Here is a 16479-nt window from a genome sequence, read left to right as displayed (position 1 = left end):
AGTGCCTTTCTGCAGATCCTCATAAGGCTGGATCTACACGGATGTTTTTAAAAACGCATGTAAACGTTCCTACTGCTTTATAAATGCATTTATGCACTTTTATTAGCATTTTAAAGCTTGCCTTTAAAATGCTGAAAAAACGTCTAAACTGCATTTACCTGTGTTTTCCAGCGCTAACCCTGCATTTTAAATTTTAAAACATTGCAAGCAACGTTATAAATAATGCTCATAAACGTGCCTCAAGGAAACGTCCTGGTGTAGATTAGCCCAATGGAATGCATGGGGATTTCAAACATGGGCTTTTAAAGCCTCAGGTTAAACGCTGGGGAAAACGATCAAGCCTAAATGGTTCTTCACTTGTCAAATGTCTGTTAATTATATTAGCAACAATTTTCCAACCATTATGTTATAAAAATGCAAATTTTTAAGATGTTTAATTAAGGTGGCTCTGCCCAGCTACAACTGAGTTTAAAAGTCTTCCATTCTGAATCTAAGGAAGATCTACTTCACTTATAGCCCCCCAAAAAGCAAATGACCTAAAATAAATTGAAAAACAAGGTTTTTCTATAAAAAAATTCCCAAAAGATTCTCCTTCAGAAGGCAATTGAGAGTAACTTCAATTGTGTCTACAATGTTTTAGGCTGTACATCACAAAATGTACATTCTACTCCATACCTTAGCTGAACAGACATGTTAGAAAGCATTTTAATATCTGAACATAATTTGAGCTATATTGTGAAACACTAGAGTTCCTTTCAGGGGTTGCTAAGGGTTACTTAAGCAATGAGCAGTTTGTGTCTTTGTCCACTTAAGTGACACTAATGACCTTTTAGTCTATCTGTAATCGTTTACTTAGCCATTAATGTAAGAGGCATTCTTCCCACAGTAATTATAGTAGCTAGCTAGTCTATACAATGTCCTAAACATTATTTATGGGTACTTGCATTTACCTGCATCCACCCTAAACAGTATTCACAAGGCACCACTGGCTGCAAAGTTTTACCCTGCATTCTACAGACATGAAACTAAAAAAATTTTATTATTAACTATCGGTGAGGCACAAAAGTTTAAAACTAGACATTCACATTTAGGCAACAGAGGCAAAGCTTTCATTTTGCGGCCCCTTACTAGGAACAGACCTTTTTTATACGTCAATTTAGACATTTACAACAATTCTATGCCAGGTAAGGACCAGGAAAACAACAGTAACAAAAAGATGTTAACTAGGCTAAAAAAAAAAGTTGTATTTCTACAGGATACAACAAAATCGCACTATGCTCCTCACAAAACAGTGATCCACTTGGCATCATTACTTCTGTGAGAAGCCTGCCTAAAAAAAATCCACAGTGAATCTTTCCTGCTTCCATTCACAACCTAAACACGAAAAGTCTCAAACAGCACCTACGAGGGGGTGCTGAGAAGTTCCTGGCTTTGCCCCCTTTCCAGATGAAATAGAAAAATTAGTGTGGGGGCATATGACAGCCTTATATCTTAGTATGTAACTGTGCAAATATCAGGTCTTTAAGATTCTTAAAACTTTTTCTTCTTTTAGTGAGAAGCTGTGATAGCAGAGGCACAAGCAAGTTGGAGTTGGAGTTTCGGGCCGTCATAAAGTTTATGTTTCTCCAGGGAAGGTCAGCAAAGGAAAATCACACTGAGATGTCACAAACACTGGGGGAGAAGAGTCCTTTCTACAGCACTGTCAAAACCTGGATATCTCCTTTCAAGACTGGGCATTTCACTGTTGAAGATGAGCCCCGCAGTGGGCATCCCCCAACCTCAACTGACCCGGCAACCTGTGATGCTGTCCATGAACTGATATTGAGGACCGGTGAATATCGGCAAAAAAGATAGCCCAGATACTTGACATCTCACGGGAGTGTGTTGGGTTTGTAATCGCCACAGCGGGTCCCCGCGGTTGAAGAAGTTCCAAAGCAAGAAATCGCCCAAAAAAGTCATGGCACCTGATTTCTGGGACAAAGATGGTATTCTGTTGGTGGACTATCTACCTCAGGGCTGTAGTATCACCGGACAGTATTATGCTAACCTCCTGGACCAGCTGAAGGAGGCAATTAAAATGAAACAATGTGGAAAGATGACCAAAGGGATACTTTTTTTGCAAGACAATGCACCAGCGCACACGTCCAATGTTGTGGCTGCCAAATTGAACACCCTGGGTTTCCAATGGGTCCACCATCCCCCACACTCACCTGACCTGGCCCCTTTGGACTATTACCTGTTCTCGAATTTGTAGAAACACCTGAAGGGGCAACGTTTTGAGGACATTTCTGACGTCAAAGATGCTGCTGAGAGCTGGTTTGCGGCCCAAACAAAGGACTTTTATTTGACTGGTCTAGAAAAGCTGCAACTACGCTGTACCAAGTGCATCAGTCTCAGGGGGAATATGTTGAATACATTTGTTATTTCATTACTCTGGCTCTCTTCTTCCTGAGCAAAGCTAGGAACTTCTCAGCACCACCTCATATTTTTTTGTTATGGATCTAATGACTGACATGACTCAACAGAACCGTGGGATTGTGTCACGTATACTTACTAAAAAAGGTTTACCAATACAAAAACATCCAAATTAACACTAACCCACTAAAATAAATTTAGCAAATATCTATGAAACTTACCATCTGAATAGGCTTCTTTCTAAGATCTCTCTCTGTCACCAACTTTTCACGGTCAGTAACATACAGCCCACGTTGTGCCAAGGCTTGGATGACTGCATCGTGGCCCAGAAGAGGCTTGGCAGTGTCACTCTTAAGAATAAGGCTACCAGCGCGACAGTACAGGTCTGCGGAAAGTAAAAGGTTCACTACTGGAGGCTTCATATGCTCTTGGTCATACTGATCTGTGTAGAAAGGTTCCTGAAGCTCTTTTGGGACGTTTTCTGCAAAACAGCAAAAGGTACACATTACGGTAAAAGATTTTGTTTAATTTACCAAAAAAAGTTAAATCAGAATGCTCAAAAAACCCATCATGTCTGCCATGTGTTAAATAGATATAGTTATTATAAGCTTTCTTAGTTTTTATATTATAGAGTACAGTATTAGCAAGGAACATGAACGACAAAGACACTCCACAGAGAGAGAAACAAAACCGGAAATATTTTGCAGAATAGAAGCCATCATGATGCTAGTAGCTGCAACCTAAATGCATAAAAGGCATCCTAATGTGTTTGTAATTTACTAATTGATGCCAGTAATCGAGTATAGAAAAAGAAACAACTTGATTCACATGGTACCATCATCCACTAAAGGTAGTATTGGAAGTAAGGCCTAAAATTGGTCCAGAATATACACAACAAAGAATTTACACAAGCCAGAAGATATAGACATTGTGAAGAAATAAAGCTTAAAATATCACAACGGTCTTTAGGTCTACACATATTCTGATCTCACACGGTGCAGGCGTGAGTTCGGGCAACGTAGCCTGCTGTAAATAGGAGGGGAGAAGAGGGCCGATGAGAAGACAGAAGGGGACAGAGGGGGAGGGGCTTCACTCTTAAAAAAAAAAAAAAAAAGTTTTACTTTACATAATAGGGTTGTCTACCCTTTTATGTAAAGTAAAAATATTGATGATAGGTCCACTTTATTATATTGGTAATGCATACTTTAAGGCAATGGTATAGCCATGACCGCCTAACTCAGCCCTTTAATGTAACAACTATCTACAACAAAAAACAGCTGAAAACATATAGTTTTCACTTTAAAACTGGCTTAGAGTTAACATAAATATGCCAGTTTAACATGTAATATAGGATATATACCATAAAAGTGAAAGGTCCATAACTCCAAAACCAACAAATTAGGAAACCTCAGAGCACCTCACGTGTTACTTGAGGCTTATTATCCTTCATGCTATTAAGTGATGATTTTCCTTTAAAAAGGAATTAATTGAAGCAAATTAATAAATAATTGACTAGATTTTCAGGATGACGCCTGAAAATCCGGATAACTTTTCTTTTTAAATAGGAAGAAATAAGTCCTATTCACAAAAATGGGTAGTTTAAAAATTCCCAGTAATTACACATATCTGTCAAAGGAGATTTAAATAAAGCTGTGAAGAATTACACAGCTCCTGGCTGTCAGACTCTTTCAGAATTAAAAGAATTTCAGCATATATATCTGCTCCTCATATTCCTGAACTGCTTTTGGCAAAAAAAAAAAAAAAAAAAAAAAAAAACTTATGGAGGGCATGCCAATGCAAGCCTTTTGTAGCCTGTGGGTCAAGGCCTAAACCTGGACTGGAAGACTAAAAAGTACACACACAAAAAAAAAAAAAAACTAGTAAAGAGTAATTCAAACTGAAGATACTATTAACAAAATGCAAAAGCAGAGGGGACCTAAAAATTCACTTCATGCCCCAGTTCCCCTTTCAGGGTATGCTTAGCTTTACCTATTTAGGTGTTCTTGCCAGTCCAGTGACATTTAATTTTTATTAAATGTGTTTTTATTCTGTGGTGGTAGGGGTGAGCTTTTGTTTGGACTAAAAGCATACATTAAAAACTGAAACAAGCAGCTTGTTTATTGAAGAATAGACAGGCAATGTCCCTACTGCAATAAAACCTACTTACCTACCTGTTTGCCATCTTTTCTGAAGTATACATTGAGCTGTGCATGAAATAACCTTAGCGCACATGTGCAGGAGTTTGTCGCAGTCTGAATGAACTCCCACACCTATGCTTACGAGTTATGTTATCCCAGTCTGGTCAACCAAGATGGCCAAAGAACCAACATCCAGAAGAGAAGAAGAATAGGGCTGCTCCCACAATGGAATGGGGACAGGTGAATATAATTAAAAAATTACAAACAGGCAGGTATGTTTAGACATACTGCAATAAAGGACCTGTCTGTTTGCAATTTTTTATAATTTTAGCTATAGTTCCATACAAAGACAAAATTGTGAACAGCAAGTTTATTGCAGAAGGAACTGGCCCACCATTTTTACTGGGTTGTCTTCCCGATTTGGGTCTTCCCCCACCTTGACTGGCCAGGCTGGAATGACATTACTCCTGAGCATATGTGTGGGAGTACATTCAAGACTGCATTACTGTACAATGCTACTTCTTTTACTGTACAATAACAGTCTGATGTGTGTCCAGGATGACAAGGTCTTAAAGAAAGAGGGTTAAAAGATGCTGGGCATCTAGTGTCAGAAATAAAAGTACAGCAGGATAAAATCACGAAGATGCTACTGAAAATTGCAGCAAAAACCTATTTTTATCTTTATTGTTTTTTTTAATGGGCTATTTTCTTTTTATCATTTTGAGATGAGCGTTCTACTTTAAATAATTCAAGTAAATATGACTAATCCATAAAATCAAATATGTTTCCATAAACCATTCTTTTACCATGAGCTTTAGAGCCAGAGTAGAAATGTCAATACTGTGTCACTGTCCTATATCTGTCTGTCATTTGCAACCCCTATGTAATGGACAGTACTGCATAATATGCTGGTGCTAAATAAATCCTGTTTATTAATAATAATATTCTCTCCAAGCTGGCATTCAACTTTGAGCCCTTCGGACCTGTGTCAACAGACTGTGAGCTTGTGTCATGGTGGCAGTTTAATTAAAAAAAAATTAGGTTTTATATTTCTATAAAACTTGTATAAGAATGCAAAATGAGCCTATATAAAGGCCTCCTAGTGCTTATCCTGTGACACTTGGACCCCTGCAATGGAGGAAGTATCGTTTTGTTAAGATGCAATAGAAGCGATCTCTACAAGCCTCATGTACCATGTCCCCAGCCTCTCATTATCGTCTGAAGAATGTATCCAACCATACATGTAGAATGCCCCATCTCATACCACTTTTCCTTTAGCATGCCTGCTTTTTATGCTGTCAGGGGCGATAGTTAAGGTTCTTCATACCTTTAAATTTGACAACCACTGCATTACTTTATTATAGAAATATGTATAGAAATCTTGTCCATGTGTTTCAGAGAGTTGAAAAGGAGGGAATAATATCTTTTTAGGCTTACTGAAGAGGAAAGAATAGAATAGTTATTATCCAGAAATGGACAGACTTGGCAAAATGTGTTGACAGTTGTACACAGGCCCAGGCATCTGGTAGTGGACACCCCGCTACCATTTGCACCATCCACAGAATAAACCATAATAAATTCAACTGATTTACCAAGGAATACTGGGACGATCAATGACTGGTCTGTTTGTTGCCATGGCAACCCCACTTTAGCAAATCAAAAGCTTCATGATGGTACTACATCCCAGACGGATAAGTGAAGCACAGATTACAGATATCCAGATCACAGATCTGGAGAAATGTTTGCAGGCCTTATCATTATGTAATAAACCTAGATCAGTATGTGGATGTCTGCAGGGAAACATAAAATAATGGTCTGTCACATAATGTGGGAATACCTAACATCCAAAGAAAACCTATAGCCACCACCAGAAAAACCTTAGAGGAATCTTTAGAGAACTGTATAGCCACTGTTCTTTCACAAAATAAGTAAGCACATGGAATGTCAATTTCACTACTCCCTCTATAGCTCAAACACATACAGTCTTAAGATTCCACCCAGGGTTCTCCCCAGGCCCTTTTAGCTGGGCGCACCACCCGGCACTTTTCAGCACCCACCCGGCTGTTTTTGGGTGGTTACTAAAGAGTTTGGTCACAACACAGGGGCTGCCACCCACCTACAAATAGGCTTTAAAAAATTTCTGGGTTGAGCACTGCCGCCAATAGTGCCAACGGCAAAAATGAAGTAACCTATACCAGCTGGGTATTGGGGAGAAGGGGGGGGTTAGGTGCTTGTGCCTACATTTCTGCCTGGGGCTTCAAGAAGAGAACACATAATCAGATTCGTATGGGTGTTAGAAAGAATTTAGAAAAGAGAGAACCAGGCTAGCAAGTTCGAATAATTAATTTATGATTGCATTAGAACATTAGACATTTTTCATGTAAATAAACTAAATTGCAAACTGTCCATAAACAATATTTGTTTATTTTCAGTTTATTTTTCTGACTTCATGTGGAAGTTAGTAGATACCGTGTTTCCCCGAAAATAAGACACTGTCTTATATTATAAAAAAAACACCATATTCATGTAGAACAATGTACATTTGAGAGTTTTATATGGTGACCCAATTGTAAATTAAACTCTTCATTGATTCATTGCTACCGGTATTGGTTACTGAATTCAGCATTTCTCTTCTTGCACTGTTACTGTATTAAATCAGCCAGCTTGTCCTTACAAACCTAAAATCAGCACAAAATGTGGCTGGGGCAATGATTGCTCACATTTTTATTTATTTTTTTTTTTTTTTATACCGTAATTGTGCTGGTTAAAAAAAAAAAAAAAAAAAAAAACTTACCTTATCAGAAGACGCGAGCCGAGTTCCTGGCTTCTGACAGGCGAAGTGCATGTAATATCACTCCGCCTGTGACAGGAGCCGGAACTACAAGGCAAGCATCGGCTTGTGCGGCTCCGGAGTGTGTACGCCCGCTGTCTCCCGCTCGGTGAGTATTATTTCTTTTTCTACTAGGTCTTATTTTCGGGGTAGGTCTTATATTAGGGCAGGTTGGGGGAAAAGTGCTAGGTCTTATTTTCGGGGTAGGTCTTATTTTCGGGGAAACACGCTACATAGGACCTCATTTATTTAAGTGCTAAGTACACATTTTCTCATAAAGGGTCTGATTTATTAAAGCTCTTCAAGGCTGGAGAAGATACACTTTCATCAATTAACCTGGATGACTCAGCAAACCTGGAATGGTTTCTGGAATGATTTTCTATTTGTTAGAAAATGTTTTCAATCGTGGACCAGATCCATTTCAGGTTTGCGTGATCACCCAGGTTCACTGATGAAAGTATCTTCTCCAGCTTTGGAGAGCCTTAATCAATCAGACCCATAGTGTAGGTTGGTCACAAACTAAATTTGTATGGTTACAAATTACAGCTTGATTGTACAATTGAGTTAGTTATGGTTGAATTGTAATATGGCATTCCAGAGGGAGAACTATTTGACCAATGTGCCTACATATATTTTGATGAGATACAATCAGATAGCTATAAATGAATCATAATGTGTACCCTAAACATACAGAGCGCCAAAAACAAGAAGGATCAGAAAGACCAAATGAGCAACACCACAGGTTAATGACAGATGGAAACATAAGCAAAAATAAGAATAAGAATTTTTTTGTAAAAATACTGGTTACACATGCTATTGTAACCTCAAATTTGCAAGAATTATGTGTGTCATAATTATGTTTGTCATAAAAACAGTTATACCCAACACATAACTATGCTAAACACGGCATTACTTCTTCAATCTACTATAGTATTAAGTCATGTGACATTATGAAATCAAGAAACATGGATTGTATTGTGTTCTTTCCAGTGGTAAATGAATGATTTCACCAAAGGAATATTTCTCAAGCACAGTCAAAGGCAGTGAAATGGACAGTCATCAATTCCATTCAACAGGGTCACCAAGTTAGAATTTGCAAACACGTCAAACTCAAAAACCATGCTTGTATAAAGCTATATGGGTTTAGTTCAAAGTCTGCTTTCTAAATCCCCCTGCCCTTCAACATACTAAAAAAATCCGTAAATAAATATTTTCAGTTTTACTTGGGTACTTTGTGTGAATCAGGCAGTGACCTTAGTACTGCTTCCAGCCCTGATGCCACTCCTTGGGACACCAAGACCGGAAAACAAAGGCCTGGTGATGCTGGCCAACAAAATAGCGAAAGCAAAAATGTGTTCTCTTGCACACTCTGAGAAGCTCACTGTGTGCAGTTAAAATAGGAATAGGCAATTTTAGTTCTTGAAAGGAGCTTGCACAACACTAAAACGTAAATAAGTTATTTTACCTTTTCAGTATAGCACAAGAAAAAGGTACTCTTCCTGAAGAAACAAGGAAATGTAGATTTGACATTTTTTGTATGAAAAGTTAATTTGAAACTGAATCCCTGTTATATTCAAGCTGTATATAGTACAAAGGAATTTCCAATTTCACATCTGACCACATTGGTTATTCTGCTGCTGGTGACACCTTGTCAAAGTACAGCTCCACTTTATCCAGTGAATATCCCCCCTCACTAGCCAGAATGCTGCAGATTCTCAGCTGCTAGAAAGAGAGAAGTTATGGAGTGCAGCCAAAGGGCACAGATTCAAAACATGCATGTAGACAGTGAAGTCAGAACTCCTAACTTACACACCTGATCTATGAAAAATGTTTGTGAACTGCTTGCTCAACTGTTGGTATGAACAAGCTCTTAAACTGAAAAGCAGTTTGTTATAAAAATCCAATTGGAAATCATCTAACTTTTGTATTTTTTTACCGTACTTATTTATCAATTAACATTAGTTTTAGCCATTTGTGGACAACAGAACAACTCAACCTATTTTTTGGTGAAGAGGAGTGGGTGCTCTGTAATCTTGCGCTAGGGTGACAACACTGTTCTTCCATAGATACAGTATAATCAGAATACTTTGTAAACCTAAGTTAGAAAACTTAACTGGCAGTTGCTGCTGTCAAGATTCTAGATTTTTGCTGTAGATGATTACAAACATTCATTATGAGCAATGAAAATCTAGCATCTGTACTAAAGAAACCAGATTAACTTTTTTTGTTTTGTAATTTATATAATGAAAATGGCATCTGTAATTTGATGTTACTATAAACATCCACTTCATTTGGGAGACATTTATATGGAGAGAAATGTAAACATGAGTGCTGGCATAAAAAATGGTGACATTAACTAAAAAGTCTTTTTTATGAGCACTGAGTTTTAAACTGTGAACAACTTAATTTAGTGAGACACAGGGAAGCAAGGTATAACACTCACCAGTCGTAAGTAACAGAACTGTGGAAAGAAGCACAAACAATTGTACATTCAGTAACAAAGTACTCCAGTGTTTCTGGAATTTTTTGTTGTGGTTAAGGGGAATATTGTTTCTTTTTATCTAGCTAGTTTGACAGTAGTATGTCATATTCCAGCATGAAGTTACATTGGCGACCCTGTCTATCTCAATGGAAATCAAAAGAACATAAATCTCCCTAAACTTAAATCAATAAGCTGGTTGGAAAGTTTATGTTTACATTGACAGTAACATTATACAGCCAAAGAGGTTTTGTCCACTGCTCTGGGAGACTGACAAACTGGTTACTGGGACAAGTACAAGCTACCTTAGAATTATAGGATAATTTTTCTATTGTTGTACAATAGCAGATGATCAAAAAATAAATAAAGGCAGTAAAAAGGAAGCCTGTGGACCCTTACAGAAAGTGACACTGAGTCTCCTGAAAATGAACCTCTTCCTGTTAAAGAGCATTTAAAATTACAGCTATACTTAAAATTCCTGCTTCACAATGGCCTCTGCAGGTATTCAAAAGTTCATGATGTGTAAATGTAGCATGCTGCAAGCAAAGGTCAGGAGCACTATCTAGAAATGTTGACTAGATGCTGCAAAGCACAGGCATTTTGGTGACACAAGATGCTGTAAATGGGCTATGTTTAGCTAACTTGTGGCGCTTTGGTAAAAGTAAAATTACAGTGTGGCATGCAATACAAATAAAATCCTCTCTCCTAACTCATTGCTTAGTTACCCTATCTCCCTTTGTTACCAAATAATGGCATAAAACGCCCAAAAAACGATTTCCCCTATTTTACAGTAAAATAGTTTTGGAAGCAGCCAAAGGTAATATTGCTGTTTTGGGCATCATTTTACTTTATACTGTTTGCGGATTGTTTACAGAACAATTAGAGGCTTATCTTAACCCTTCCACATACCAAAAAAAGGTACAATTTTGACTACTGTTTTGTTTAACCTTAAGCATGATTGACAGGAACAAGAACTGTCATGAGATAAGTATAGAGGTCATCACTGTTGGTGAATAGAACTTTGCCAAAAAGACCACCATTCAACATACATGCAGGCTATACCAAAAAAACACACTATACAAAAACACTCAAAAAAATTAAATGCATGGAAACAAATACCACTTTACAAGCATACATATGTGGGAATTACTTCCATCTGGGAACATGTGACAACTAATCTGCCCACAATAAGGAGAATGAGTGCAACAATAGAGTTTGGCAAGTGGTATTGCAATACATAAACTGTATTTGACCATATCAGATGCATGGGCAAGAGGCCCTTCAACTACAATGCTTTTCCTCAATACAGGTCAAAGAGTGTGTCACTGCCTGAAGCATGTCAATTAATACACAATGTTGCATCAAAGTGGAAGTATATTTATCCACAGACCCAGTCAACCAAAAGGCTACAAAACTTTTAAACAACAAATTCAAGGGGTAGGATTCTGACTGTCCTCCAACTTTGCTAACTGATTTTAGCTGCTAACTGATTTTAGCTGCTTGCTTGTTCTAAGTCAGTAGCCCAAAGTACACAGGCCAGGACTATAGAAATTTAGGAAATCAGAAGATTATTTACACTCCCCGAACATTATATATTTTCTGCAAACAGAGACCCTGTTGAATCAAATGTTGGCTGATGCAATTTTCTTATCACATGATATTTGTGTGTTAGTTTAGCAAGCCCAAGTTTTCTATCAGCTTCTACCTGACCACCGCTGACCTTTATATCTTAAAGGAAAGAATGAAATGAAAAACTGCTGTATTCCCATTCTGACAACCCCCACTGGCATCTTGGGTGCCCAGGTAAGCCTGGGACATGGTGGTGGCATCTTCTTAGGATTATGGATGTATACATTATGCTAAGTTTTTATTAGTTTAGACATTATATTCAAGGGAACATTGAATCTAACACAAAATAAAAAGAAACAATTCCATTCAAGTGCCTGAAAACTCTGCAACTTTATGACAACAGCGAAAAAGTGTTAAGGCCATGTTACCACTTGTAGCAATACATAGAGCAGACAATTATTTTTATTATTATTAAAAAGGACTTATATAGTGCCAACATATTACCAAGCGCTGTAAATTAAATAGGGGTTGCAAATGACAGTCAGATACAGACAGTGACACAGGAGGTGACGACACAGTCCAGAAGAGCTTTCAATAAAGTTAAGGTCTGAAACATTGAAGAAACTAAGCATCCAAGGCTCTCAAGATATACACAAACCTGTTTGGGGGAACTCAACCAGGAAAGCTAGTAGTGAATTCCACAATAAACTCTCACTGTACAAAGAACAGACTGGATTAGATTACATAAACATTCCTGCATTTGTTTATCTTCTAACTGAGGGCATTACAAGAACCACCAAACCACAAGTATTGTATTTTATGCCAAGACATTTAAAGAATACCTAATAAGAAATGGCAATACATGTGGAATGCATGCATGTGTGGAATACAGGGATAAAAAGTGACTTGACTGGCTCTCAAAATTGCTTTTGAAGAAATGTTATGCAGAGACAGCAACCAATGACATTAAAACACTTACATGAAGAACAACACAGAACAGTACATTGCAGCCTTCCTGATAGTTGCCTAACTTCTAGCTGCAGTAAGCATGCAGAATATGAAATAAAAGTCAGAATTCCTTATGTCTAAACTTGTTACTAGGACAGTGAGTCAACCTCAAAGCATTAAAATGGCAGCCTGGGAACTAGCAACACCAAAAGGAGTTTAGCAAAATTATCCTGTATATTTCTTGTCATAGATTAAATAGTAACTGTTTAACATGAAACAGTCAAAACCTTTAGAAAAACATTACCCTGTAAAAACATTAGGAATTCTTACCTGTATGCCATGCCATGCCATCCAGTGATGCCAGTGTTTGCAGCCTTGTGGAGCTATATGGCCACTGCTAAATATTACATATTAAAAAAGCGACAAAAGGGCCGGTGGGTGGAAGCACAGTGTGCAGTGAGGGATACAGCATCTGATACTCATAAATGTTGAATACCCATTAGGCCATTGCTCTACAAGAGTAAATTTAGACTTGCTGCTCTCAAGACAAATATTTATTCATTCATTAAGGATAGCAGGAATCAAACTTTTAAATCGTAAAACATAGAACAGTAACTCATTGTAACTAATCAGAACGCCTATTTAGGAGACCTGGCTTTAGCAAAACTAAAATTATCCAATCGCCTTGGCCATCGTTATTGTTTTTTGAATGTCCTTTTTGAACTAACACTTTAATGAACCAAAAAAATTAATACAATCACAAACATTTCCTACAAGGAAAAAACAAAACAAAAAACTTACCTGCCCCATAGGCCTTGGCAACCAACCAAGCCAAATTACTGGCCACCTTGGCCCTGTTGAAGTCATAGTGATCGAAAGGTTTGATGGCAGGGACGATAAAGGTTTTCTTAACCTGTGCATTTGCAGCAACATCTACCATGGTTGAATCTTGCAGGCCTTCACAATTTACATGTTTCACAATTTAAGCTGATCAGTTTAACATTTTACTACAAAATCCAAGAGCACCAACGCAAGTCATAAACCATTGCACATGCAGCAGTCCAGCAATTTCACCTTGTCCTTATCTCAACCTTTTAAATATTTTCTATAGCCAAACAATGTATACAGCAGAGAACCTGTGATGTTCAATCGATAACATATCAGATGCTTCCAATGTAGGTTATATTTATCAGAATTGCTTGCTTAATATTGGACTTGGTCAAAGCGTCTTAAGAAGAACAGCAGCCAGATGGCCATGTCATACCAATATTTTAGAGTCTAAGCCTCAACCCACATACACAATAAATAAAATAAAAAAGCATTTAAAAAATAGATGCTTTGTGTATGTTTTTACTGTACGAAAGGGACAGTGTACAGGAAAAATCCCTAGGATTTGACTTGATTCCAGATATCAGGTGATCATGTGAATTGCTTGTAGTGAAAACACAAATACTGTACATTAGATTGCTGCCATGCACCCCGCCTTCATGTGATCCTTGCTAGGTTAGTGATTGCTCTGATTTGTAATCACTGATCTCTACTGACAGAAGGACATATCCTGTGATAAACTGAAGACAAAGTCATTACCAACAAGCAACATCAAAACATATCAAGACAGAAGATGCTTAAAAATATCATGTGAATCCCATTTAGTATTTCGATCACCGATCCCAGCAGCAGATCGACCAAGTGATCCGATTTGTAGTGATTTCTCGATGCGTAAACCTAGCAGGTATCGGCTGCTGACTGATGCACAGATGATTCACCCGTCATGGGGGCTCTATTCACACATCTCATTCAAATAGCGCACATTGCAGGCTGCCAGCGCCCGGGATTCCTCCACATCCAAACACTTGCACGACTAACACGCCCGGGCACTTCTTAATGAGCGGGATTCAGTAATCCTGTTGTGTCTCCCCCTCAGATGATTGCAGAAATCCTGGAGAGGTCTGATCATGGGACATGTCTCCTTGTACAGGCCATGCCGACGCCGTATTTCAGAATCCGTTTAAACATATTAGCTCTCCCTTTCACCGCGTTTATTCCTATGTTCTTTCTCTGCCCTCTGCCCCCTCCACCCTTATCCCTGTCTCCCTCCCCGTTTCCTATTCTCTCCGCCCGCCGACGCTGCGGGTTTTCCTGCCGCACTGGAAAGAAGACAGCTGTCACTAAAGCGCATGCGCGGACTGCAAGAGGCGAAATGTGCGCCTGCGTAACTCGGCGTCACGGAGGTCTTACGGGACGCATGCGTTTTCCGTGAGACGGCGAACTGCAGCCTAGTGGTGTAGTGTTGGTTGTAAAGGAATATTTTGTTAAGTAGAGACTGTTTATACTTAACACGCCTCAAAGGTACCGTTTGTTTTTAAAAGGTACCACATACATCATCGAAATGACAAATTAAACATGTGCTCTGCTGGAAAACATTTATTGCTACAACTGCACGATAACATGCACACAACGTATTGTGTGATGGGATACGATAAAATAGAACCAAACTAAAAGTAAAAAAAATCAAGCAGTCTGGTTGTTTGTTGCAGGATGGACAGGCTATGTTCTATTTGTAGTAAAATAAACATACTTGCCTGTTTTGCAAATGTTTAACTAAACTTTCTCTGTCTTACCTTATTTCATTGATGGTGATGGTGGTATTTCTTAACAGGCTTTTTTGGGGTTGGGTATATTTGGTCTTTGTGATAGGCCAGAAAAAGGTGACTCCTTACGTAATACCTGTTACTTAAGAATACCTACTTTAAAATAAATTTGCTTTATTTGCAGAAGAAGCATATCCGGACCCTTCTACAATAAAGAATCTGCCTGCACGCTTTGCATGTGTGAGGCCTTGGCTTCCATATCAGGCATCTCCATGAAATCCTACTTTTAGTAAGGAAAAGCGCCTCTATTTGCATTTTCAGAACTTTTCAATGCGCCTACTGACCCTAAGTGCAAAATGTGATATTTCCTGCATTAGTATAGTGAAGGACAGTTGCACTGGAGCATGGGTAGTGGAAGGGATTGTAGATCAATGGGAGTGCAAGCTTTGCATCTGTGAGCATCACCGTTCAATCTGTGGCATCTCCAGTGATCTCTTTATAATCAGCCTTGCTATTTAGCTAATGTTAAGTCGTGTGAGAATGGGGATTCTTTGGATGGTAAGAATTGAGGACATATTCGAGGAAAGCCACAAGGTTGATTTTTAGTTTCAAAAATACTGATCACATAGTTAAGCTTGTTCCTGTTCTCAGCTGTTTTCCATTGGTGTGAAAAAAGTGCAGGGCGAGCTAAATCCGTTCCTTTTAATGATGGAGAGTCTGTTTGTTGAATTCTTGAAGCTATTGGACAAGCACAAATTAGTAGAAACCATGTTTTTCTGTCTCACAAATGTTTATGGTCTTCCAAGGAGAAAAAGAAGCCGTGATTTGGAAATCTCCATTGATTTCTTTAAAATTAGCCTAGTTGGTTAGCTTATATTCAGCCGTGTGGGCATCGTAAGAAACCGTCAAACTTCAGAAAGCCCCCAATGTTGTTGTGAAAAAAAAGTGCATGTAAACTTCAAGCTTTGCTACCATTTATCTCACCCCTATCTCACAATGAAAATGACCAAAACTAAAATTGTTCTTCTGGTTATCCACATGGAAAGGACTATCTTCACGCTTTGCTGTCCTGTGCAGCTTTGCTGTCTTTTATCTCACCCCATCTCACAATGGAAATGACCAAAACTCAAAAACTCTTCTGGGTAGCCAAATGAAAAAGAATATCTTCACATCAACCGTATCACTTTCTTGTCTGCTCCTCTTTTTACAATCTGCTTCAAACAAGCTTAGCAAGTTGTGGAGATGTAGCTCAGTGGTAGAGTGCACACTTTGCATGTGTGAGGTCCCGGGTTCAATCCCCAGCATCTCCATTGATTTCCTTAAAATTAGCCTAGTTGGTTAGCTTACATTGAGCCGTGTGGGCATCGTAAGAAACCATCAAACTTCAGAAAGCCCCTAAGGTTGTTGTGAAAAAAAAGTGCATGTAAACTTCAAGCTTTGCTGTCATTTATCTCACCTCTATCTCACAATGAAAATGACCAAAACTAAAATTGCTCTTCTGGTTATCCA

General features: G+C 38.4%; 1 protein-coding gene and 1 non-coding gene across 3 annotated transcripts in view; one reads left to right on the top strand and one right to left on the bottom strand.

Moving 5' to 3' along the window:
• The window catches only part of CAMSAP2 (calmodulin regulated spectrin associated protein family member 2), a 61098-nt gene extending 46582 nt beyond the window's left edge, over positions 1 to 14516 (bottom strand). The window contains exons 1-2 of one of the 2 annotated variants that reach the window (XM_072420076.1): positions 13181 to 14516; positions 2637 to 2896 (exon numbers count right to left, since the gene is read on the bottom strand). In XM_072420076.1, coding sequence (XP_072276177.1) covers positions 2637 to 2896; positions 13181 to 13319 — 399 coding nt within the window. In that variant the 5' untranslated portion in view covers positions 13320 to 14516. The remainder of the gene's footprint in view (positions 1 to 2636; positions 2897 to 13180) is intronic. The other variant, XM_072420077.1, reaches the window with a different exon arrangement.
• Positions 14517 to 16208: 1692 nt separating this feature from the next.
• TRNAA-UGC (transfer RNA alanine (anticodon UGC)) lies at positions 16209 to 16280 on the top strand. Its single transcript has one exon. It is a non-coding gene; the product is annotated as a tRNA-Ala (tRNA).
• The last annotated feature ends 199 nt before the right edge of the window (positions 16281 to 16479 follow it).

Source organism: Pyxicephalus adspersus, chromosome 8 (genome assembly GCF_032062135.1).
Source record: "Pyxicephalus adspersus chromosome 8, UCB_Pads_2.0, whole genome shotgun sequence".
Classification (NCBI taxonomy): domain Eukaryota; kingdom Metazoa; phylum Chordata; class Amphibia; order Anura; family Pyxicephalidae; genus Pyxicephalus; species Pyxicephalus adspersus.
Note: the sequence above shows the minus strand (reverse complement) of the source record. Positions and strands in the feature narration are given on the sequence as shown.